The following is a 25,989-nucleotide window of genomic DNA, read 5'->3' as shown; positions in this document are numbered from 1 at the left end:
AGATGGCCCAGAATGCAGTGGGTGACCTTGGCCTTTTAAAGCTAAAGTCTTTCCCAGTTCTCCAGTTTGACTGAGGTAACACCCATTCAGTAATTAAGGCTAGGTAAGAAATGAGGCAAAGGGTGAAAAAAAATCAATCTAAGAGGGGAAGACCCTCGGAGTTTCTGGTCAAAACAGAAACAGTTTATATAATGTACATGTATAATACATTATGCAAGATGTAAAGTAAATTATAAATTACAAATCCTAATAATTAGACCAAACCAAAAGTGGAAAGGACTGCTGTGGGAAGCTGTAGAGTCTCTCTCACTACAGCTTTTTAAAAAAATTAATTCATGAACTAACACAAGCATTTCTATAACATAGCAGAATTAAAAAAAAAAGATGATTGCACATGAAACTGCAAATCCAACTGCAAATTGCTATTCCTTTTAAATATATAATAAAGTTATCATGTAATTTTCTTCCCCCCCCCTTTTTTCCTTGTTACCCTTCCCCCTACAGATGGCTACCATTAGACAGGGGAAGGCTGGATGGCTACTGGTTGAGTGTCTTACAGAAAGATCCTTGTTTAGATATAGGTTGGATTAGATGGCCTTCAGTTTCTTCCTCTGGGACACAAAGGTTCTGTGAATCCAAAAATAATTTCAACTGGTTGTAACAATGGCCAAATCTAAGGATGCAAGATTTAATAGTCCTACAATTAGGTTCAAACACTCAACTGCACAAGTACAGAATGGGGGAGGAGGTACAGGTGCTTTTTCAGTGTGCTTCATGTAGAGCAGGTGACATGCGGATGGAGACAGCTGGAGTGGCTCCTGAATATCCATGAGTAGAGTCCCTGTCTGCAAAGTGGTTTTATCAGCTCCTAAATTCAGCTTTATCTGGTCTACTCATGAATGAAGCATACAAAGGCACCTAAAGCACTGATCTTAGCTAGCATGGAGTATATAGCTCCTTTTGTCCAGGTGAATATAAAATCCCATGGCTCTCTAACATCTCTGGGTTACCCGAGCTGAGTTGGTTGCCTGGGATTCAGCTATACAGAATTCACTTGCCTGGAAACAGCTAAAGTGGGGGACTTAAAATATCAGTGAAGGGGGTGGCACATGTCTTGTTCCTTCCTTATGAGTGATTGTCTATGTATATTACATAAAATTCAATTAACTTTGTAATCATCTTAAAATGGGATGAGAATTTTCTTTTTGTTTTCTTTGAAATGTCAAACCTGACCAACACAAAGGGTGTGCATGGTTAGATAATAATTCATGTGAAAAGGATCATTTAATGGATTGTAAGTTTCAGTCCTAGTTGTGATATGGCAGCCAGAAAACCTAATGTGATCTTAGGTCACCTGAAGTGGAAGGTGTAGGAAGTGGGAGGGATCCAATCTTGTTGTGCTCTGCTTTGGTTAGGGTGCATTTTGTGTACTGTGTTCAGTACTGGGGACCACATTTTATGAAGGACCATGGCAAACTGGAACACATACAGGGGATGGAATGACTAGGTCAAAGGATGGTTAGGTCAAAGGGTGGCTAGGTCAAATGGAAAATATCCAGACTGGAAATCCATGAAGGTTGATTAAAGGAAGTAGGTGTTTAACTTAGAGAAAGAAACACTTAATGCTGGGGGGAGGGTCAGGGAAGGGGAAGTGAGAAATTACACATTAACATCCCAGCTGTTTTCAAATTTTTGAAGGCTGTCATGAGAAGAGGAACTGGAATTTTTTTTTTTTTGGCCCCAGAAGACCCAGCTAGGAATAAGGGGTGGAGGTTACAGAGAATCAGATTTGGGATTAGTGGCAGGAAAAAAAAAATCTTGACAATTAGAGTTGTCTCAAAGTAGGGTAGTGTGAGGGATTGTCTGGTGTTGACTACTGCCAAGTGACAGTTGTGGCAACATGTGGTAGGAACAAGATATTAGGAAGTAACCAGAGCTCACGCTCCCGAGGCAGGGGCTGTGCTAGGCGGAGTTGTGGTGAACTGGGATGGGAACTGGATACGGAGAAGTAACCGGAGCTCACGCTCCTGAGGCAGTGGGCAGTGCTATGTGGAGCTGTGATAAGCTGGGGAAGGAACAGGATACAAGGAAGTAGCCGGAGCACGTGCTCCTGAGGCAGGGGGCTGTGCCACGTGGGAGTGGGACGGCAGAGAACGAGTTCCCTTTGTCTAGTCCTCTCCCTAGGTGCAACGTCAACCCCAGACGTCTCCTTCCTGACTTCCTGGGTCACGTACTTTCCCTTTGTGTGGCACTGACCCCAGACGCCTCCTCCCGGTATCTGGGCCTGACTTCCTGTGTCACATACCCTCCCTTTGTCTATGCACTAACACCAGACGTCTCCTTCCTGTATCCGGTCCTAGCCTTCTGTGTCACTTCCTCTCCCTTGGTGCAGCGCTAAACCCAGACATCCCCTTCCGGTATCTGATCCTACTATCAATGACTAGTAGGCAGGCTGAGGAGGAGGGGCTAGTAGGTACTTAAGGAACAGTAGAGATCGGAGCTTGCTCTCTCTTGCTCCTGCTCTCTTGCTCTGGCTTTCCTGCTTGGCCTTGCTGTGATGGCCTCTGAATAAAGCTCAAGTGTTTGCACCTCCTGATCGGCTTGTCTCTGTGTTTATTTGGGTGGGCACCGAAGACTGGTAAGTATGACTCTGGCAGCCTGCTCCTTATAGGAGGAGAGTGCACGGCGCGACCGGCACAGGGTAGATGTGTTGAATTCCCCATCTCTGGATGTCTTTGGGCAGAGGTTGGAGGGCAATTTTCACAAATGTTGCAGAGGGGATTGCTGTTTCAGGTACAGATTGGAATAGATCAGAGATGTCAAACTCAAATAGAAATGGGGGCCACCAACCTGCACATGAAGATTCCTGCAGGCTCATATTGCCTAAGAAAATCACATATTAACATATTGGTATTCTATTGTATTTGTATTTATTTTGCTAAATATTTCCCAATTACATTTTAATGTGGTTGGAGTCCCACTTGGATGCATGTTTGACATCTCTATCCTAGGTGACTTTTGAAGGTCTTTCTAAAGATTTTACAAGATTTTATGAACTCTCATATTTTGCAAAACTATTTCTTCTCTCCCCATAGACTGTAAACTTTTTGAGAGCAGGGGTTAATTTCATCATATAAGATATGGATATGACATAAACAAATAATTTGTCACTAATTATTAGTTTATATTTTGTTACATGCGATGTTATATAATATTGTATATGATATAGCATATATATTTCACATATAGTATAGTATTATGTAATATTATCTAATATAACAGACATGAAATAACAATAATTATTGCTCAATTATGAATCTTATCCTATTCTATCACTAATAATATATAATGTATATGATACTCATATATATAATAATATATTTTAGAGACAATATGTACTTGTGAATATTTTAAACAAATTAATTAGCATTTATTAAGCCTTTACATGTGCTCAGAACTGTGGGGGATAGGGAAGAAGCACACACAAATGAAATGAAAACAAATTGGTTTGGAAAAAGGAGAGGAAATGGAATGCTTGACCAGTGAGAAAAAACTTTAGAAAAGTTGTGACTTTCATTGAGTCCTTGAAGGATCTGTGGAATTGAGATAAATGGAGGAAGGGTGAAAGTTTCTTGATGTTGGGGAACAAAATTAGCAAAGGTGCATGTGAATATGAACTGCAGGGAATAGTGAAAACCCTAAAAGACTCCCAAATCCAGTGCACAGTCCTTGCAATTTTTGAAGTGGGCCTTTTAAACAGGTCTGGCAGGCAAAATGAGACATCAGCAGTGTTGGCAGCAGATGACGGGCATCATGAGATAGGGGATCTCCTTTTTTGACTCTGCCTTGCTCAGGAAGGAAAAGCTCTTTAGTCTAGAATCCCAGTACAATTCATTGCCCATAACAAGAAACCACTTGCTGTTTGGAGAAGAAAAGATTGAACCAATATGTTAAATAGAGTTAGCAAAGGTATTTATTTTCTGTTGTTAGAAATATAGGAAAACTCCCCACAGTATACATTTTCTAACTGAAAAATTCTAACCCTTTTTTCCAGTCATTTTCAATGTTACTTTTCCTTGAGCCATCCTATTTCTGTTCTTGAGATAACACCACAATCCTGTCTTGCCAACACCCCAAATTCAATATTTCTCTGAAAAAAAAATCCTTGCCTCCTACCCCTCCCTCCTCAAGAGAGCTGTAATTAGCAACTGTTGGATTAATTCGGTTTCAGGGAAAGAAGGGAGAGAGAGAGAGATGGACACTTTTGGAGGCTAGCCCTATATGGAAGGCTATCTAAGACTTCTGCAGCGGTGATGTAGGGAGGACAATAGACTTGAGAAGTAGGACTGGGTGGACAGGTCTGTGGAGAAACTCCCCTGGGATGTGGTCAGCTTGAGGAGGAGGGGCACCATCTGGTAAAAAATTATACTTACTATGTAAGTGCTAAACTCAATTGTTTCTATATTAAAGAAACAATTCAAGTTCTGTTAGCATACTTGGAATTTCAGTGTCCCAGAGCAAAGGCAGTTACCGTTCCTTGATTATAACAAACCTTCACCCAATCCCAATCAACCCTTTAATTTGCCTTTCAGTTAATGGAACCACAGTTGCCTTGGCTAGAAACCTAACGTCATGGAAGCAGCCTGGTACAGTAGGAAAAGCATTTAGTTTGGGAGTCATAGAACCTGACTTCAAATTTCAGTTCTGTCTTTTATTGCCTGTATGACTTTAGACAAGTCACTTAACCCCTGAGGGTCTGTTTCTTCATATGTAAAATGGAAGGATTGGACCAGATGAACTCTATGGTCCCTTTGAACTTTAGGTCTATGATCATTCACTCTTCACTCTCTTTCTCTTCCTACATCTAATCAGTAGGTGCTTCATAATGATCCTATCTACCTTTCATGAACCATATGATCATGCCTACATGGTTTACTCATTCTACCCTAATTCTACTCTCTACTTTCCTGCCTTTGTTCTCCTCTTCCTTTTCCTCTCTCCTCTCACCAGCCTATGGGAGGTTGCTTCTCTACTCAAGAACAGAATTAAATGCCTATTTCCTGATTCCTCAATCTTGAAGTCAGTTTACCTTACTCTGTGCTCCTCATGCATTTTATTTGTATCCATCTTAAGTCACTTTTAACAGTTGAATTTGTATTGTAGTTATTTGTATGTTTCTTATCTTCTCTATGAGGGTGGATAGCTTACATTTATAATATATTTCACAGTCATAGGAGCATGGAGCTGGAGCTGGAGCTGGAAGGGACTTTGGAGGCCATGTAGTCCGACACCATCATTTTATAGAAAAGGAAATTGAGGCTCAGGAAGTTTGAGTGACTTTGAATGAGGGTTAAGGTCATATGGGTAGTAAGAATCAGAGGAGGGATTTGAACCCAGGTTCTCTTGACTTTGGAGCCAGTGCTCTTTTCATTGTACCAGTCAACAAAGTGCCTTCCCAACCATTATCTTATCTGATCCTCACAACCACCCTGTAAGGTAGCAGAACAAGTAGTATGATTCCCACTTTTTGTGAGGGGAAACTGAGGCCTAGAAAAGTTAAGGTTCTTGCCCACAGCAAGTAGGTGACAGAACCAAGACTCTTGAAGATGATGACTATGCCTTGCTCATTTTTTTAGTCTTCATAGCCCCTAGTATGGTATCTTGGACATAGTGGGCATACTTGTTGAATGGAATTGAATCCAACAGATTTCAGGAAGGATCTCACCTTCTCTGACTACAGAAATTTCATTTGAATTAGAAAATCTATGCTTTTTGGAAGTTCAAGTTGTCTGTTCTCTGTGATCATTATCCATTTAATTAGGATAAGGATAAAGTCAGGACTTGGGATTTCATTGGTACAGTGAACTTTGAGATAAAGAAGTTCCTTCTACCAATGCTGGAACATTTTCCATATGATGGTGGCAAGACTTGAACTCATCTCTTGCTGGGTTTGAGACTGGCTATCTATCCACTACCCTATTCTTCCTCCCAGAATTTTAATAATAGCAAACAGTATTGGCCTCAGAAAGAAATGACAAACCACTTCAGCATCTTTGGGGTCATGAAGAGTTGAACAGGACTGAAAAATGACTAAAGTACAACAACAACATTTATATAGCACATTACTGCTGCAAAATACTTTACAGATATTATTTTTATTCTCATAACAACTCTAGGTGGAAGGTACTATTATTATCCTAATTTTACAGATGAAGAAACTGAGGCAGGCAGAGGTTAAATGACCTATCCAGGATCACAGAGTTACTAAGTGTCTGAGGTCGTGCTTCACTTCCTATCTCCTTGTCTCTCAGTTAAGTCAATCTTGTGGCCTAACTTATGAACAATGCTAATATAACAAAACTGTTAGTTTGGAGAAAAGCTATAGGTTCAAGGTAGATCACATAGGTAATTGTGAATAAGTTACCTTTTGGTTCATTTTCTGTTTCTACTCTTTTAAAATTTGCTTAGTGAGACCCTCAGATTGGGAGTCAATTTAATTCATTTGTAGCCCTTCTGGTCCTCAGAGGACCACAGTCGAGGAGCAAAGACTCGTTTTTTAAAAATTATTATTAAATTTACTTAATATTTTATTTTGCCTTAGTTATATGTAAGAACAGTTTTTAACATTCGTTTTTAAAACTCTGAGTTCTACATTCCCTTCCTTTCTCCTTCTCCCCTCATTGAGAAGGTAAGCTGTTTGATATAGGTTACACATGTGTAGTCATGCAAAACATTTCCATAATAGTCATATTGTGAAAGAAAACATAGACCAAAAAAATCCCCAAGAAAAATGAAGACAGTAAAAAAAAAAGTATGCTTCAATCTGTATTCAGACACCATCAATTCTTTCTCCAGGGATGGATAGCATTTTCATTGTTAAGTCCTTCAGAGTTGTTTTGGATCATTGTATTGCTGGGAGTAGCTAGGTCATTCACAGCTGATCATCTTACAATCCTTCCTTCTCAAAAAGGACCCTGATATCAGAGAGATGATGACATGACTTGCAACTGACTTTGCAAAGTCATCAGCCTCACTTTCTCCTCCAGAGTCATCTGGGTCCAGTGACCAGATATAGAGCAGGAGGACTGGAGATGGCCCAGGATGCACTGGGAGACCTTGGTCTTTTTAAGCTAAGGTCTTTTCATATTCTCACTTTGAGTAAGGCAACATCCATTCAGTGAATAGGCCTCTTTAAGAAGTGAGTCAAGGGATGATCCCTTTAATCCAAATCAAACTAGGAGGGGAAGACCTTCAAGGTTGCTGGCCAAAAGAGAAACTGTTACTATTTACATTCACTCTGAGCCAGGAGGGCCCAAAAAATAACCATTAAGTGGTGCTTGGGCAGGGACCTATTGTCCAATCCATGAGATCCAGAGTGAATTGGGTTTCACGCTTGGTCTTTGAGACAGAAATGTAGCCAGTAAACACCAAGTTAAATAGGTAACTTTCAGCCATGAAAATATACCTTCCTTTGGGCAGAACACTCTCAGGAAAAGGGAGAGAAGAGGTGAGGAGAAGAGAGGAAAGCAGAGAGGAGAGGACAAGCAGAGTTGTCCAACTGGAACTGGCCAGCTGGGTCCCCATTCAGGCAGCTCAGGCTACAGGTTCTGGTTTGTCCTTCTCCAAGAGGACTATGACATCAGGGAGATGATTTAACTTGGCATTTATTTACTGGCTAGATTTCTTTTTCAAAGACCAAGCCTGAAACCCAATTCACTCTGGATTTCATGGATTGGACAACAATAGGTCCCTGCCCAACCACCACTTAATGGTTATTTTTTGGGCCTAACTGGCTCAGAGTGAATGTAAATAGTAACTGCTTACCTTTTGGCCAGCAACCCTGAGAGTCTTCTCCTCCTAGTTTGATTTTGATTAAAGGGACCATCCCTTGGCTCACTTCTTAAAGAGGCCTATTCACTAAATGGATGTTGCCTCTCTCAAAGTGAGAATCTGAAAAGACCTTAGCATAAAGGGACCAAGGTCTCCCAGTGCATCCTGGGTCATCCCCAGTCATCCTGATCCATATCTGGCCACTGGACCCAGATGGCTCTAGAGGAGAAAGTGAGGCTGGTGACTTTGCACAGCCCTCCCTCCCTCAAATCAAAGACAATTACAAGTCATGTCATCATCTCCCTGATGTCACGGTCCTCTTCAAGAATGAAGGACAAACCATAATCTTAAAATATTGCCATTACTTTGTACATAGTACATTTCACTTTGCATCAGCTCATATAAGTTTTTCCAGGTTTTTCTGAGAACATCCTGCTCATCATTCCATCATATTCACATACCACAATTCATTTAGCCATCCCCCAATTTATGGGTATCCCCTCAATTTCCTATTCTATGCCCCTAGAAAAGAGCTGTTAAAATATTTTTGTATGTATGGGTCCTTTTCCTTTTTTTAGTCTCTTTTGGACTATAGACCTATTAGCAGTATTTCTAGATCAAAGGATATGCATGATTTTTATAGCCCTTTGGGCATAGTTCTAAATTGTTCTACAGATTGGTTGAATCAGTTCACAACTCCACCAGGAGTGCATTAATGTCTCCTTTTTTTCCCACATCCCCTCCACCATTTGTCATTTTCCTTATCTGTTCTATTAGCCAATCTAATAGGTATGAGGTAGTACCTCAGAATTATTTTAATGTGCTTTTTTCTAATCAATATTGAGTTAGAGCATTTTTTCATATGGCTATAGATAGCTTTGATTGCTTCACCTGAAAATTGTGCATATTGTTTGATCATTTATTAATTGGGGAGTGGCTCTTATTTTTATAAACTTGACTCAGTTCTCTATATGTTTGAGAAATTAGGCTTTTACCAGAGAAACTTGCTTTTAAATTTTTTTCAGTTATTATTGCTAACTGTATTTCCCTCTGTCCTATTTCCCCAATGTTTATTCTATTCTCTCTCTCCTTTCACCCTGTCCCTCCTCAAAAGTGTTTTGCTTCTCACTACCCCCTTCCCCAATCTGCCCTCCTTTCTATTACCCTGCCCCTTCTCTTATCCCATTCCTCTCCTACTTTCCTGTAGGGTAAGGTAGATTTCTATACCCAATTGAGTATGTGTGTTGTTCTCTACAAAGACGCATTTGTGCCCTATCTCTACCTCCCCTCCATTATACAGTCCCCCTATCCCAAGGTGAAAATCAACTCAATATTGGAATGAGTAAAGTTTTAAATAAAATATTGGCAAGGAGATTACAACAAAATATCACAAGGATCATATATAATGACCAGGTAAGATTTATATCAGGAATGCAGGGCTGGTTCAATATTAGGAAAACTATCAGCGTAATTGATCATATCAATAACAAAAACAACAGAAACAAAAAGATTTTGACAAAATACAACACCCATTCATATTAAAAACACTAAAGAGCATAGGAATAAATGGAGCTTTTCTTAAAATAATAAGTAGTGTCTATTTAAAACCATCACCAATGTTATCTGTAATGGAGATAAACTAGAAGCTTTCCCAGTAAAATCAGGGGTGAAGAAAATATTCTCATTATCATCACTATTGTTCAATATTATAATAGAAAACAAGCAATGAGAAAACAAGAACCACTGCTCTTTGCAGATGATATGATACCTAGGGAATCCTAAAGAATCAACTAAAGACCTAGTTGAAATAATTAACAACTTGAGCAAGGTTGCAGGATATAAAATAAACCCATATAAATCATCAGCATTTTTATATATTACCAACAAAGCCCAGCAGCAAGAGATAGAGAAATTCCATTTAAAATAACTGTAGACAATATAAAATATTTGGAAATTTACTTGCCAAGACAAACTCAGGAACTATATGAACACTTTACAAAACACTTTTCACACAAATAAAGGCAGACCTAAACAATTGGAAAAAATATTAATTGCTCACAGGTAGGCCTAGCCAATAAAATTAAATGATAATTCTACCTAAATTAATTTATTTATTCAGTACCATAATAATAAAACTATCAAAAATTATTTCATAGATTGATAAAAATAATAAAATTCATTTGTAACAACAGAAGGACAAGAATATCAAGAAAATTAATGAAAACAAATGTGAAGAAAGGTGGTTTAGCCATACCAGATCTCAAACCATATTATAAAATGGTAATCATCAAAATTATTTGGTAATGGCTAAAATATAGAGTGGTAAATCAGTGGAGTAGATGAGATATGTATGACACAGTAGGAAATGACCATAAAAATCTACTGTTTGATAAACCTAGGACCCCAGTTTTCAGGACAAAAGCTCACTATTTAACAAAAATTGCTGGGAAAATTAAAAAACAATATAGCAGAAACTAGGTGTAGAACAACATCTTACACCATATACTAAGATAAGGTCAAAATGGGTACATGATTTAGAAATAAAGGCTGATACCATAAGCAAATTATGAAAGCAAGAAATAGTATACTTGTCAGATCTGTGGAAAAGGAAAGTAATTATGACCAAAGAAGAGATTGAGAGCATTACTAGATGTAAAATGGATAAGTTTGATTACATTAAATTAAAAAGGTTTTGCACAAACAAAACCAAAGCAACCAAGATGAGAAAGAAAGCAGAAAGCTGGGAAACAATTTTTACAGCAAGTGTCTCTGATAAAGGCTTGATTCTGAAATATATAGAGAAATTAGTCAAATTTATAAGAATACAAACCATTCTCCAATTGCTAAGTGGCCAAAGAATATGAACAGGAAGTTTTCAGATGAAAAAAATCAAAGCTTTATATAGAGTCACATAAAAAATGCTTTATGTCATTATTGAGTAGAGAAATGAAAATTAAAACAACTCTGAGGTACTACCTCACACCTATCAGATTGGTTAATATGAAAGAAAAGGAAAATGATAAGTGTTGGAGGGGATGTTGGAAAATTGGGACACTAATGCATTGTTGGTGGAGTTGTAAACTGATCCAATCTTTCGGGAGAGCAATTTGGAACTTTGCTCAAAGTTGTATGTGCATAGTCTTTGATCTAGCAATACCACTGCTAGGTCTGTATCCCAAAGACATTCCAAAAAAAGGGAAAAGGATTAATTTGTACAAAAATATTTATAACAGCTCTTTTCATGATGGCAAAGAATTGGTAATTGAGGGGATGCCCATAAATTGGGGAATGACTGAACAAATTGTGGTATATGATTTTGATGGAATACTATTGTGCAATAAGAAATGACAAGCAAGGATGATTTCAGAAAAACCTGGAAAGACTTACATGAACTGATACATGATGAAGTGAGCAGAACCAGGAGAATATTGTACACAGCAATAGCAATATTGTATGATGATCAAGTATAAATGACTTAGCTCTTCTTAGTAATACAATGATTCAAGACAGTTTCAAAGGACTCATGATGAAAAATGCTATCCACGTCCAGAGAAAGAATTAATGGAATCTGAATGCAGATTGAAACACATTATTTTTACTATCTTTGTTTTCTCATATTTTCCCCTTTCTGTCTTTGTCTTCTTTCACAATATGATTAATATGGAAATATGTTTTGCATGATTACATATGTATAACCTATATCAAATTGCTTACTGTCTCAGGGAGGGGAGATATGAGAGAGGGAGGGAGAACATTTAGAACTCAAAGTTTTAAAAAATCAACTTTACAAGTTGTCTTTACATATCATTGGGAAAAAAATAAAATATTTAAGATTAAAAAAAAAAGATTGGAGTGAGTCCTAATGTAGAAGTGCCTGTGCAATGGGCCGTTATCTCAAACATGGCCCAACACCTCTATAATCAGTGTGGCTTCAGCACTACTCAAAATTCCTACCTTGACCATTAGATAGGTGTAGAGATGAGACATTTGCTTCTTTACCACCCTTCCCTCCTTTCCCTCATTTTCATCCCTTTGTCAGGGACTAACAAACAAATCAATATCATCTTTATTACTATGCAGGATTTGACTGTCTTGACTCCTCAGTATTCCTGTACTTTTGAGCTGCAGTCTGACTAGATCATAGTTTCCTTCCTGGACCACTACTCTGTGATACCTCATACTACCCACATTAACCCCATCTGAATAATGTTCCTATTCACATCTTTCCTCTCCTGACATTGGGCCCACTGGACCTCGTGTTCTATTTTTAACTAGCTGTCCATATTAGATATGTATCCTGGAAATAACTTTGTATACATTTTATACTTATTTGTATGTATGTGCACTGTTTCCCTCATTACAATGTGAGCTTTATGAGGACCAAGACTGCTTCATTTTGTATTTGCATCTCCAGTACCTAGGACAGCGCCTGGCACATAGGCATTTCATGCTTTTGATAGGGAACTAAATTAGACAAAATTTATCTAAGTATTTACTTTGTGCCAGGGACTGAAGTTTTTGTTTGTTTATTTGGGGGGGGGCAGGGAGGGAGAAGAACTATGATTTCACCAGTTGAGGAACCTCCCAGTATGGAAACTCTCCTCCACCAATGCAGATCAGCAACTCACTTGTTACTTGTAGTTTTAGAGAGTGTCCTTTGGACATCAACACATTAAATGACTTGTCTGTGGTCACAGTTTGTGTCAGAAGCAGGACTTGACTCTGATCTTCCCTAATCTAAGGCTGACACTTTACTTACTGTATGTACTATGCTGCTTCTCAATGTGAAGATACAAAAATGAACACAAGGCCCTTGTTTGAAGCAGCTTACATTTTATTGGGAAGGGGGCAAGGATTAAAAAGGTGAATATGTAAACAAAACCAAGTTAATTTAAGGAAAAAAAGGGAAGGCTTTTTAGAGGAGGTGGCACTTCAAGTGAGCCTTGAAGGACGCTAAGGATTTTCAATCAATCAATAAACATTTATTAAGCACCTACTCTGTGTCATGCATTGTACTTAGTGTTGTAGAGAGAAAAAGAGGCAAAAGACAGTCCCTGTCCTGAAAGCTTACAATCTAATGGGGAGACAACATGCAAACAAAGCAAGCTATATACAGGATAAATAGGAAATAATTAACAGAGGGAAACACTGGAATTAAGGAGAGTTGGGAAAGGCTTCCTATAGAAGGGGGGACTTTAGTTGGAAATTGAAAGTAGGGAAGTCAATATTCAGAGTAGAAGAGGGAGAGTGTTCTAGGCATGAGGGACAGCCAGAGAGAATGCCTCAGAGCTGAGAGATGGATGCTTTGTTTATGGAACAACTACAAGGTCAATGTTAATGGATCTAAGAGTATGTGTGTGAGAGTAAGGCACAAAAATTCTGGAAAGGTAGCAAGGGGATAGGTTATGAAGGGCTTTGAATTCCAAACAGAGCATTTTGTATTTCCTCCTACAGGCAATAGGGAGCCAGTGCAGTTTATTGATTAGTAGTTTATTAAGAGGCAGGGTTGAGGTATTATTTAATTATAGGCATGGAACTTGGCTATATAGGAAAGGGAACAGAGAAGAAAATGGGCACTTGTGCAGTAAACTCAGGAAATCCCCATAACCCCTCCTGTTCCTACCCTCTGAATGTTGGCATTGGGTAGGAAAGGCACCTTTTAAGGAAGTTGGATTAAGGAGAAGAGGCAATAGCCTGATTCTTTCATTTCTGGAGGCTGGTTTTTGTTGGAGAACTTCCATGTGCCTGGGCTGTGGCCCCAAACAAACATTTTAGTCTGAAACTCCAATTGTTAAAGAGAAGGAAGAGCTGCATTTCAGATTTGAATGAAATTTGACTTCTTTTTTCATTTGGAAGAGGGTTTCCAAAAATGAATCTTGGCTATGAGAAAGAAATGAGATACCATGGATTGCTTTTATACACACACACACACACACACACACACACACACACACACTATATGTATAATGTATTTGGTGCTGAGTAAGGTGATAATAGTTGGGCTAGACCACTGTACTGGGCTTATCACAGATTTTGCTCATCTTACTCTTTTGAGCCTCAGTTTCCTCATCTTTAAAGGGAGGAGGTGGAATTAGATGAGTTTCAGATTTCTTTCTAGGTGTCTGATTTGTGTGTGTGTGTGTGTGTGTCTGTGTGTGTATGTGTGCATGTGTGTGTGTGTGGTGTGTAGACTTGGGTAAAGTTGCATGTACTAGACATGCTTTTGTTGTAAAGTGGGTCTCTAAGGTATCAAGTAGAGGTAGGAAGAAAAAGGGAAGATGCTTATTAGCATATTACATGATAAAATCATTTCCTATTTATGAAGTTCTCTGGGTCCCTGGTGAGGTCTCAGCAGAACAGACCTCCAAAGGCTGAGACAGATACTTGACTTCCTTTTGCATGGAGTCCACTAAGGTTTTCCTGAGGTTCCTCAGTGAGCCAACTTTTAAGCTAGAATTAGAATTCAAAATTCTGGCTCTAGAAGCCTGGGTTAAATCTGCTGGGATACACTGCATCAGCAAAAAGTCATTTTTGTATTGCTCTTTCTTTCTTCTTTTTTAATCTCTCAGGGGATACCTGAATGACTTCCAAATGTTCAAATAGCATGCTTTTATTCACCAAGATTAAGACAACTTTTGTGTAGCACATGCTGAAAGAGATGGATTATTGGCCCATGAAAAACTGAATGGATGTGGATTAAGCTTTATATAATGCTGAAAGAGTCAGGGGATCATATCCTAAGGGAAAGGAGTTGATTACTGCATCTTGATCCCTGGACTGAGTAATATATTTTACTTTTCAATTAAAGAGATTTGTTTTGAACCTGTTTGCTCTGCACACAGTAGGTGTTCAATAAATGTTGACTGATATTTTGATGTTACTAGGGATTAAAACACACTACACACACACACACACACACACACACACACACACACACACACAGAGTCCCCATTCCCTAGGTTAAGTTTCAAAGCCAGAATTGGCTTAAAGATCTGACCTGTTGATCAGAGTCTAGGCTCTTGGAAACCCAAAGGGGTTTGTGTATTTTGGGATGCATTTACAAGAGGAGGCATAGAGATGAGGAAAAGCCTACAAGGACTTCCTATAAAGACAGCAGCATTCCTGCAAACAACAATTTTCTAATGGGTTGTGTGCCTGGCCATTCTTCTCGGATAGACATGCTCTAACCAGGACCTTTTCACAAAGCAGAAAGGATCATACCCCACAATAACATGCCAGCTGCTAGCTACTGCTCAGTGGTCAACTACTGCTCAGTGGTCTTCTGTTCAAACTGGGTAGGCGCTCCAATTATAACTAGAGCAAAGGCTCTGAGGAAAATAAGCTAAGAGGAGAAAAAGACAAAATGGTAACTAATGGAAGGGGACTTACAATGTATCCTTGACGCAGACACTTAGTAGCTGTGTGACTCAGTAAGTCACTCAACATCTCAGAGCTTGTTTCCTCATCTGTAAAATAATGGGGCTGGACTCAATGACCTATAAGTTACCATTGAGCTCAAAATGTATGGAGGTGGCACAGTATATAGAGTGTTGGATCTCGAGTCAGGAAGACCTGATCTCAAATTTTGCCTCAGATATTTATTAGTTCTGTGAATAGCAATTGGTTTTGGTTCTGGCCAGAAAGTTTGACCATCTTCTTCTCCCAGAATTATATTTTTGTGATGGTAAATTAGGTTATCTTTTGTCTCCATTCTCATCAAGCCCTTACCTGTGAGGCATTGCCTCAGACAAACTGAGACATGGGAAAGAACTCAATTTAGAAAAGCCAAGGTTACCCATTGAATCCCAGGCCATCACCAGTGAATTGACTTTTGTCTTGCCACTGGACTTTGATGACTCTGGAGGAGAGAGTAAGGCTGATGACTTTGTGTAGCTCTGCCTCTTACATCCAATCAATGAGTAAGTCAAGATATCGCCCTCCTAATGTCATTAGTCCTCTTTGAGAATGAAGGATGAACAACAATGATCCTGGTCAAGTCAATTAACATCTATCTGCCTTATTTTCCTCGTTTTTAAAATGAGGAGTACCTCATTTGATAAGAAAAATGCTGACTTTGAAAACATTCTTTCTCCCCCAAATCCCTTACCTCAAGTGGATACTGGGACTGAGCATCAATAAGGATGTATTGAATTTTTTTTCCTTAAAAGGGGGGTGGTTTTTATATCTTATAGCAAACATCATTTCATTGACTGCCAACTTGCACTTCAGAATGAGTATTTCTTACAGAGTTAGTGGTGAGTTTACTTTCAGTATAAACTGTCCATAACCAGGGCAAGTCACAAACAAAACTGTTTAGTAGGAAAAGGTTGTTGCTAGTATCTTCCCTGCCTGCAATCTTCTATGTATTCATTTCATTCAGTTAAGATATATTTACTGAGCCCCTCCCATGGCACTGAGCTAGGTTTTGGGAATACAAAGACCAAAAAAAAAAAAAGGAGCAGTCCTTGTCTTCAAGGAATTTATATTCTATTGGGAGAGACAACACACAAAGCTTAGGATACACAAAATAAATGCATAAATATAAGATTTTTGACAAGGGCTGGTAGGAGCAACAGATGGTGATCAGGGAAGTCCTTATGTAGAAGTTGGTGCTTGAGTTGTGCTTGGAAAGAAATTCGGGATTCTAAGAGGAAGAGGAGTGAGGAGGGAAATAAATTACAATTACAGGGAGGGGACAGCCTTGCTCAAAAAGCACAAGGGATGGGAGAAGTGTCAGTTTGGTTAGACTGCAGAATACAGGAAGGGAAATATCATAAAAAAAACTGGAAAGGTAGGTTGGGGTCTGGTTGTGAAAGGATTTAAATGTCAAATATTTCAAGTGTCTAATGCTCTCATTTCCCCCATTGCTGTTCAAGTGACCCCTGGCATGGGTCTAATATAGCATCAGACATGGGTTTGAGTTGCAGACCATATACTTAGTCTTGTCCAATTCCTTCTCCCTAGCTATAGGCAATTAGGAGGAACAGCAGATAGAGCACAGGGTCTGCAGTCAGGAATACCTGAGTCTTCAATCTGGATTAAAATTCAGCCTCAGATACTTACTAGCTGTATGATCCTAGGCAAATCACTTAACCTCTGCTTGCCTCAGTTTCCTGAACTATAAAATAAGGACAAAAATAGCACCTACCCTGCAGGACTATTATGAGGATCAAATGAAATAATAATTGTAAAGAGCTTAGTACAGTGCCTGACACACAGTAGGCAGTATAGAAATGTTAGTTATTATTATAAAAACTTTTCTGTCCTGTATCCCATTACATCACCATCCTGCTCTCTGATGTAGATCAACAGGTTCTAATTAGGCAAACAAATTTTGGCAAAGATGGCAAAGAAAAAAAATCCTACTCTTTTGCTTCATAACCCAGGACTGAGTCTTCTCTTTGAGGGTCTTTTCCTATGCTTATACAAAAATGATTTAAAATCTAAGATGATATGAAAACCTCAACTTGCTAAGTCCAATACACATGGAGATCTTTCTGTTCTCTGCCTCTTTTCCTGGTATTCTTTTTCATTAGTTAGATATTATTACATTCCACCCCATGTACTTAAGGAATGAACCTAATAGTAGCAACTCAAAGTTTGACGGCAAGTCAGAGGGGGAGATATTTTGGGCCTGAGGGGCCTATAAGTAATAGTTCTAAAATTATTACAAGAGTAGTGAGTAGTGAACATAGTGAATAGAGAGCCTCAAGTCTGGGTTCGAGTCCTGTCTCTGATTCATACTTGTGGTGTGCCTTTGGATAAGTCATACTCTAGGCAACTAAGTTGCAAGTATGACTAAGCGGCAGTGAAGGCACCAGTTCGCATTGGTAGAGGAAGTTTTCACACTCAAATGTTCTCCATGCCAATGCCAATGAAATGCATGGGTCCAAGTCCTATTCTTATTTAAAATCATACCTCATGGGAGATTGCCAACTCAGATGGCACAATAAGTAGGGCTGACTCTGCTGATAACACAGAAAGGAAAAGTAGCCAGTTCCACCAAGACAGGATACATCCATGACAGCAGACAGACTGCCCTTACTTGGCTGCTTGGAGCTGAGTTGAAGCAATCCAGCTGGAGCAAAAACTTCAGGAGAAGTTTGAAAAGCAGTTGTAAATAGTAATAGACCCTGCAAAAGCATTTACAGCCTCAAACTAAAGGGCAGCCCTTTCGTGAGAATATCTGATGTCACTTTTATTATCTACAGTTATTGCTTTTTTTTTTTAAGGCAATTGGGGTTAAGTGACTTGCCCAGGGTCACACAGCTAGTAAGTGATAAGTGTTTGGTCTGAGGCCATATTTGGACTCAGGTCCTCCTGACTTCAGGAGGGTGCTCTATCCACTGCGCCATGTAGTTGCCCCCTACAGTTATTGCTTCTTAACACAGGAATGAACTTTAGCAGGGGTTAGGGGGAGTATCAGATTTGAGATCTTATTGGTAGAAAGGCAGCTAGCATTGTGGATGGAATGATGCCCCTGGAGTCAGAAAGCCCTGAGTTCAAATCCAGCCGCAGACACGTACTAGTTGTGTGGCACTGGGCAGGTCACTTAAGTTCAGTTTCCTTAACTATGACATGAGGATAATAACAGCACTGATCTTGCAGGGTTGTTGTGAGGCTCAAACAAGGTATTTGTGAAAAGTGCTTAGCACAGTACCTGGCATCTATATGAATGCTTATTCCCTCCCCCTTTTTGGAACTCCCAATGCAGATTGGTTCCTGCAACTCACAGCCTTAGAGAGTTGCCTCTCTAATGAGGACTTGCCCAGAGCTCAATAGACAATGTGTGTCAGTGATGGGGCTTGCTTGAGTCTGGGGATTCCTGATTAGGAGGCCAGTTCTGTATTCACTACACCATATTCCCTCATTATTTGTATTTTGTTTGACTTAATATGAACGAGAGATTTTAAATGTTGATAATCTAGGTACCTATTGGTTTTGTAAAAACTTTCTTCCCTTCCGGTCTCAGGATCACAGAACATCCTAGACTTGGAAGCCAGTGGTGAGATATGACAACAATCACCTCATCCATTCTCCTTTGATTCATTTGGGGCTGTACTCTGATGATCCACTGTTTAAAGTAAATGAGGATTTCATTTCTAAATTTGGTTTCCTATGGTCCACATGATGGTGACTTCATGACGCACATTGGGAGACTCATTGCACAGTCTAATAAATAGTCTTTGTAAGTTGAATTCCCTCACTGTAGCCTTGTCTCTCATCCAAACAGAAACACCACAAATGGGGACTACCTAGCATCAAGCATCCAAGGCAAAACAAAATGATTCACTGCTTCCAAAACAAGTGCACAAAATGCAAATTCTTTCAAAAAATAGAACTAAAGCCAAACTCAACATGAAATGCCAAAAGAAAGAGTCAAAGATAAAAAATGTATGTGGGCATTGAGTTTATCATAGGGACAAAATAAAAAGGATCTTTCCCTCCTTTTCCTTCTAATAGGCTTGAAACATTAAGAAATGGGTCCTGGTGTGCTATGAGGAAAGAGGATTGGACCTCCTTTCTTTCACACTAAAGGGAAGAAAGGAAGGAAATATTTAAGTATTTATTAAACACCTATGTGCTAAGTGCTTCATAAATATTATCTCACTTGATCTTCACCACAAACCTGGGAGGTAGATGCTGCTATTATCCCCATTTTACAGTTGAATAAACTGAAGCTGAGAGATGTTAAGTGACTTGCCTAGTGTCACAATTAGTGAGTGTCTAAGGCTGGATTCAAACTCCAAGCCCAGTGTTCTATCCATTGCACTCACCAGCTGCCCCTAGACAGTACTCTCTATATGTAGGAAGCACATTTAGCCCAAATTGATACCTTACTTATGTTATCTCAGAATATCAAGCAGAATTTGGTAAAAACAGATACTGATTGAAATATGATTCAAGAAAATAGTTCCCATGTGGGATTCTTGATGGGGTATAGGTTTATTAGCTACAATGGGAGATATAACAGAAATCTAGACATTGCTAAGTAAAGATTATTTAGAAACACATATATTGGGGGTAGAAGAAACCCATAGGGTATGAGTAATACTGAATTTACAACCCCTCCTTCACTTTCAGGGATACACGTACCTAGAACTAATGGATTTCAGGATGATGAAACAATCCTTTAGTTCCCATGACTGGATATAGGGGAAAGGGGGCTTCATCAAAGAAGATTCACTATTAAACCAAATAACCACTTACTCATAGGCTTAAAAGAGAAAGATGACTTCTACTTTTGTCTTCTTCTTCCCATCTTCTGAATGTGTGACTTGAAATTATCTCTCGAGTTTCCTGTCCTTGAGGAAAGGTGCCTCTCCTGAACCCCCCAAGTAGCAATGGCAACTGTTTGCATTTGGCACTGAACACTTGCATAGGCTAGGTGGACTTAAGTCTAAATGTCAAGGCTCTGTATGTCTCTTCTGTCTTGCATTTCTTTTCCTCATTATAGGTAAGAGGATGGGCTCAAATCATGAAATGGTTTGTACAAAGACATGAGCCTTAAGGGAGTTTTTCAGAGAGTGCAGAGTTGAGGGGAAGGTGAAGTGGCTATTCAGCTGTACACAATTTTGTTTTGAGTATTGACCTCCCAGAAGAATGTAATAGGACTTATGGGTTACTTTTTGATGTTTTAAGTCTCTGTCAATACATGTTTTTGAATCTTTTGGGTTTTAACCATTTCTGTTGTTGTGGAGGGAATAAATAGCAGACCCATTCCAAACCTTCTTTGTATAATAAGTACCTTTCTAATGCTTTTTGGAGAGACAATAGACATAAGCCAAACCTATGCCTTGTTCAAGTGATTATCTCCATAGTTCTGTTCTGGGGTTGTGGTATGATGAGCCAGAAACAATAAGAAAGAATCTGACCCCTCTCTTTATGGGATTAGCTTCCCCCAAGAATGAACCTGGTCTGCATGTGAGCTCAGATGTGGGGCACTTTAGTGGGAGAGGGTCCGCAATCCCCTGAGCCATCAGCAGGTCTGTTACATAAACATTTGAATTCATTAACACTTGAAGGACCAGGCACATCAATTGACACATGAATTTCATTACAATTTTTCTTTGAAAATAATAATTTCCAATCTATCTCTTTTCTTTGACCTTTGGATTAAAAAAGGCACTCTGTCAATTGACACAGCTTGATCCTTCAAGATATTCTTAAATTCCAGTCCTTCTAATAAGGAAGAGCATCAGAGTGTTTCCCAATGGCAACAGCTCCATTGTTGGTACCTCACTCACCACTCAAGGGCTTGTCGCACAGCACATCTACGGCCACACTGCTCAGCTCAGGCCTGTTTAACAACTCCATGTCCAGCCTCATTCCCAGCTTGTCTCAGGATTTGAAGCACCTGTTCACAAAGTGGGGAAGAGGAGGCCACATTTCATAACCTCAGGCCTTATATGGATCTAAGCATTAGAGCAGGTGAATAGTATCAATAGTTGACATTTAGTATTCTAAAATCTGGAAAGTATGATGTATACACTATCCCATTTGAACATCACAACAACCTTGTGAGGTGGAACCTGTAGGTATTATTATCCCCATTTTACAAATTAGGAAACTGAAGATTGGAAGAGGTTGAGTCATTTACCAGTAATTACACAGCTAAGAAGTGTCAGAAGTGAGATTCAAGGCTAGGTCTTTCTGAATCCAAAGTCAGCACTCTACCTGCTAGGATAGGGGTTCTTAACCTTGTTTAGGTTTTGGACCCTTTAGATGGTAATCTGGTGAAGCCTAAGAATCCCTTCTCTGAATCATGCTTTTAAATACAAAAATAAAATATATAAGATTATAAAGCAAACCAATTCAATTGAAATAATTACATATATACACATATGTATAAATAACACTTTTATATTTACATATATGCATATGTACATAACATATATGTATATATAACTATTTCAACATAATTGCTATATATGCTACATTATATATATTTTATATTTTTGTATATACAAATTATTGTGTGTACACATGTATTGTGTGTACACATATATGTACACATGTGTGTGTGTGTGTGTGTATATATATATATATATATATATGATATAACCTCATGGATTTCAGTTTGTGGGCCACTGCATTAAGCTATATTGCCTTACCAAAGCTGCAATTAAAAGACCAGTAGGGCTACTCACATATGGGGCAAAGTAGAGGGTTCCTTACTGGGTATAATTTCAGGAGTTTGGGAAGCCCCTCTCCCCTACTACCTTTTTTTATTTATTCACCGATACTTTCAATTTCTTTAATAAAGTGATCTGTGAGAGGTAATTTGTTTGATTTACACTCAGGTCTAAGTGACTGACAACAGATTCTTTCTGAGCATAGATTCTGTAGGGACAGATGGTGATAGATGAAAAAAGCTTTGGGTACCTGAGAATGGTGAGGGTGGGGTGGGGAGTAGAAAAAGGGTAATAAAAGTCAAGCTTCACTTACTTCATAGCTTTACCTAGTGCTGGCCTTGCTGAGCAGATGCGATACATATTCTTTACGTGGGGTGAGGAAGAGGAGGTTGGCCACCAGTGTTGGGCAATCCTAAGTTCTTCCACTTAGGCCAGGATCACAGCCATACATAATTTTAATTCAGTTCAATTCAACAAACATTTATCAAGCACTATTGTGTGCAGAGCAACTTCTGTCTCAGATGTCTTATCATGTGTTTTATTATTACCTACATATCTTCTGCTTTTCTACTTCTTGTTCTGGGAATGGTCATCAAATTGATGCTACCATTGTTTCTGATCTATAGAATCACTCATCAACTCTACTCCTCAGGCCCAAAGTCCATTCTCTAGCCATCGTCTCCATTTATTTTTAGCCTTCCATCATTACAAAAATAGAAGGTCCTTGGGGGCATGGACTGTATTTTGTATTTGTATCCTAAGTACTTGGCATAGTGCTTGACACATAGTAGTATTTAACAAAGCCTCGTTCACTAATGGAGTCTCTGCCATCATGAAGCTTACAGCCTAGTAGGGTGGACTCTGATTAAAATGTGTTTCTCCTCACAAGTCACAATAACAGCTAACCCTTCATAGATAATACCTAAATTGTATGGGCACATGGACCTTTGCTTCAGACATAGCAGTTTACTCCTTTCCTTATTCATGTATGACTAGAGGTTAGTCACTTGCTCTTTATGCAGGCAGGAAAAATCAGTTTCTCAAGGGCAGAAAATTACCAGGAATAGGAAGAAGGACTTCCATTGCACATGAGCAACACTCAGGTGCTTGATCCCACAGGTGAGCTAATGGGGAGCATTTGTTTTCCACTGGGTTTGGGAGATGGTTAGATGACTGGGTTGTCTGTAAAAACTCAATTGTCATAAATTCAGTGAATATATATTAAACAATCTAAGGAGTTCTTGGGAGTTCATGATAGTCCTATGACTGGCTTGGAAAGCTAGGTGGATAAGACAGGCAGAGAGAAGAGAAACTGCTGAAGCATATGGTAATGGGGATTGGGAGCATGTAGGCGCCCTTCTTGGCTGAGTGATTAGAGAGTGGTGTATCCATATTGTGGGTTATATAACTTCATTGCCCAACATTCCCCAGAGAGGGAACTCCCTACTTTCCTGCCATAATACAGACATACTTTGGAAATAAAATTGTTTGTCCTCACCAGTGGCAGTGATCCATAGAGATAAGAAGAAGGGAGTGGGGCGGATTGAGAGTTGGGTTAATTAGAATCTGTGGTCATCCTACACAATCTTAATGGACTATTTTAGATCTTGGGTAGCAACAGAATAAAGAAGGGCATTGACAAGCTGGGGCATATTCAGAAGAAGGCCACCAGGATGGTGAGGGTACTGTAGATCATATTATATTCAACTCAATTCAACAAGCCTGTATTGATATGAGGATCATTTGGAGGAACTAGAGATGTTTAGACTGAAGACAAGACTCAGATAGTCAGATGGGTCACAGTAGCTTTTCTGAAAAAAAATTGAAAAGTGTTCTAACTGCTGCCACATGGAAGAGGAATCAGATTATTTCTCTTTGGCCCCAGAGGGCAGAATTAGCAATAAATGGATAGAACTTGCAGAAAAGCAGACTTAAGCTTAATGTAAGGAAAAACTTCCTAACAATTAGAGTTGTCAAAAAGTAGATTAGAATGCCTTGGAAAATACCAGATTCCCCTTCACTGAAATTATTTAAGCATAGGTTGGATGATGACTTGTCAGGGATATCATAGAGCAGAATTTCTGTTCAAGTACACATTGAACTAGATCACCTCTAATGTCTCTTTCATCTTTAAGACTGTGATTCCTTCTGAATGTTGTCCCAAGTTTTTGTTGGGGACCTATAGCAACTTTCTCTGCATCTGTTAAGCCTGAACCTGACTCAGGAAATATTTTTTCCAAATCAATTTTCAAGGCTCCTTGGAGGGAGTTGGGGTTTGGGGAAGAATTTACTAGCTTCTTGGCTAGTGGTTTGCAGATATTATGAGTACTGAAGTTTTTAAGTGGAGATTTTCTCTTTAGGCTTGCCTACGTCATGCAAGCCTGCCTGGAGTAGATGGCAAAGGGTGAGAGAAATCTCTGTGCAAATGGTGCTGGTGATTGGTGTCTATTAGTACAGGGATAAAAACTGCATTGTTGCTTACGGGATAGAGAAGGAAGAGGATACGTGCCAACCTTCCCATGTGAATGAGTTCTGATCCATGAAGAGCTAATTACAGTTGTGTCTTGTAGGAGACAGCCCATTTTCTTGTAAGACCATAGAGTATAGGTGTTAAAGAAACCAAACCATTACTTAACCACAGTTAGTCCTGCCCTTCTCCTCCGCATGAAGGCAATTTCTCCCCTCACTTAAGCAAGATTAGAGAGGAACCGGAATGAGACAAAACTCTTCAGGGATTCAGAGGATGCTTTCCTTGCTCTTCCTCCCTCTCCTCCTTCCTGTACACATGCTCATGCTGTAACTACTGCATTCCATACATGAAGGCCAACACTGCTGACAGTGTCATGTGCCCGATGCACATGAAGGATGCTGAGGAGGTCTGGGGGGTTCAGAAGAAGAGCTCATCTCTGTGGGATTCAGAGAAAGGGACCGCAGAGACGCCAAATAAAATCCAACTTGGAGAGAAGCCAATTACACTCATTGCCTTGCCCATTCCTGCAGTGTTTAGCATCTGTTGGGAATGACACCAGAGTAGACAAAAATTCCCAACCATCTGATTCCACTGCAGTATCTCTGTCACCCCAACCCCCAATACCTTCCTGCGCTGCCACAGCGTGGATGTTTCAAACTTAATGATAACTTAAGGGGGAAAGTTGTCTCCAGGATACTATCTGGCAGGCAGGTGGCCCGAGGCAGGTGGGGGGCAGGTCAGCCTACTAGAAGGGGGAGGAACATTGGCAACAAGATGGAGCCAGATGGGCTAGGTCTGAACCAAAGGTTCCCTTTCCTAATTCCGGTAGAAAGTCAAGTAACTGCAGCTTAGCCTGCACCCCAGAGGCCAATACTCCTCCAAAATCACTGCAGCAAATTCAGCCGCTCCTGAGGTCTGAGTGTGGGGGAGCCTTGGGGCGGCAGCAGCAACAGCAGCAGCTGGTGCCAACTGATCCACCCCACACGGTCCCACGCATTGCACTGCAGACTTGGGTCTCCGTCAATGGAGCAGATTTTACATTCCCAGCCCTAGCCACCCACCTGCTCCTAAGGGACCTAAGGAAGGCACGGCTCAGGCCACAGTGGGCCAGGTCTGACTGAATGAGATATAGTATCTCCTCATTAGAGACTCCCCTAAATGTCTGCGGACGGCTTGAGGATTTCCATCTCCCTGAACTCTTTCCTCCTCCCCTCCTCCCACAGGGCAGTGGTATACATGCATTACCTTCCACTTTGGTTAGAGTAAGGACCGGACTGTTGCAAGCGCTGAGAGGGGCTACCCTGGCTGAGTGTTTCTTCATGATGAGCCCGTCTGCCTGCAGGAGCTCTTCAGCTGATTGCCTACATCCTGGAGCCGGCTGCAGCAGGAGTCCCTCTCCTTTCCCTATTTTCAACACAACCACTCCTTCTTATAGAAGTGTGAGTGTGGGGGCTTCTTGTGTGTTTCGTGTTTCTATCTCCTCTCTCCTTTTCTCTTCCTTCTTTTGACTCTCTCTCTCTCTCTCTCTCTCTCTCTCTCTCTCTCTCTCTCTCT

At 39.8% G+C, this 25,989-nt stretch overlaps 1 protein-coding gene across 3 annotated transcripts in view; it reads right to left on the bottom strand.

The window, feature by feature from the left end:
- Positions 1-25,989, bottom strand: part of LOC114049970 (putative thiamine transporter SLC35F3) — a 527,549-nt gene that overhangs the window by 138,202 nt on the left and 363,358 nt on the right. Inside the window, exon 1 of one of the 3 annotated variants that reach the window (XM_027871465.1) lies at positions 25,681-25,899. The exons of 1 other annotated variant lie outside the window; for it this stretch is intronic. In XM_027871465.1, coding sequence (XP_027727266.1) covers positions 25,681-25,756 — 76 coding nt within the window. In that variant the 5' untranslated portion in view covers positions 25,757-25,899. Of the gene's footprint in view, positions 1-21,077; positions 21,160-25,680; positions 25,900-25,989 lie in introns of those variants that run through there. One more of the 3 variants, XM_027871464.1, reaches the window with a different exon arrangement.

The sequence above is a fragment of the Vombatus ursinus genome, unplaced genomic scaffold (genome assembly GCF_900497805.2).
Source record: "Vombatus ursinus unplaced genomic scaffold, bare-nosed wombat genome assembly UNPS02014798.1, whole genome shotgun sequence".
In the NCBI taxonomy this organism is placed as follows: Eukaryota; Metazoa; Chordata; class Mammalia; order Diprotodontia; family Vombatidae; genus Vombatus; species Vombatus ursinus.
This window is presented reverse-complemented; position numbering and strand designations above follow the sequence as displayed.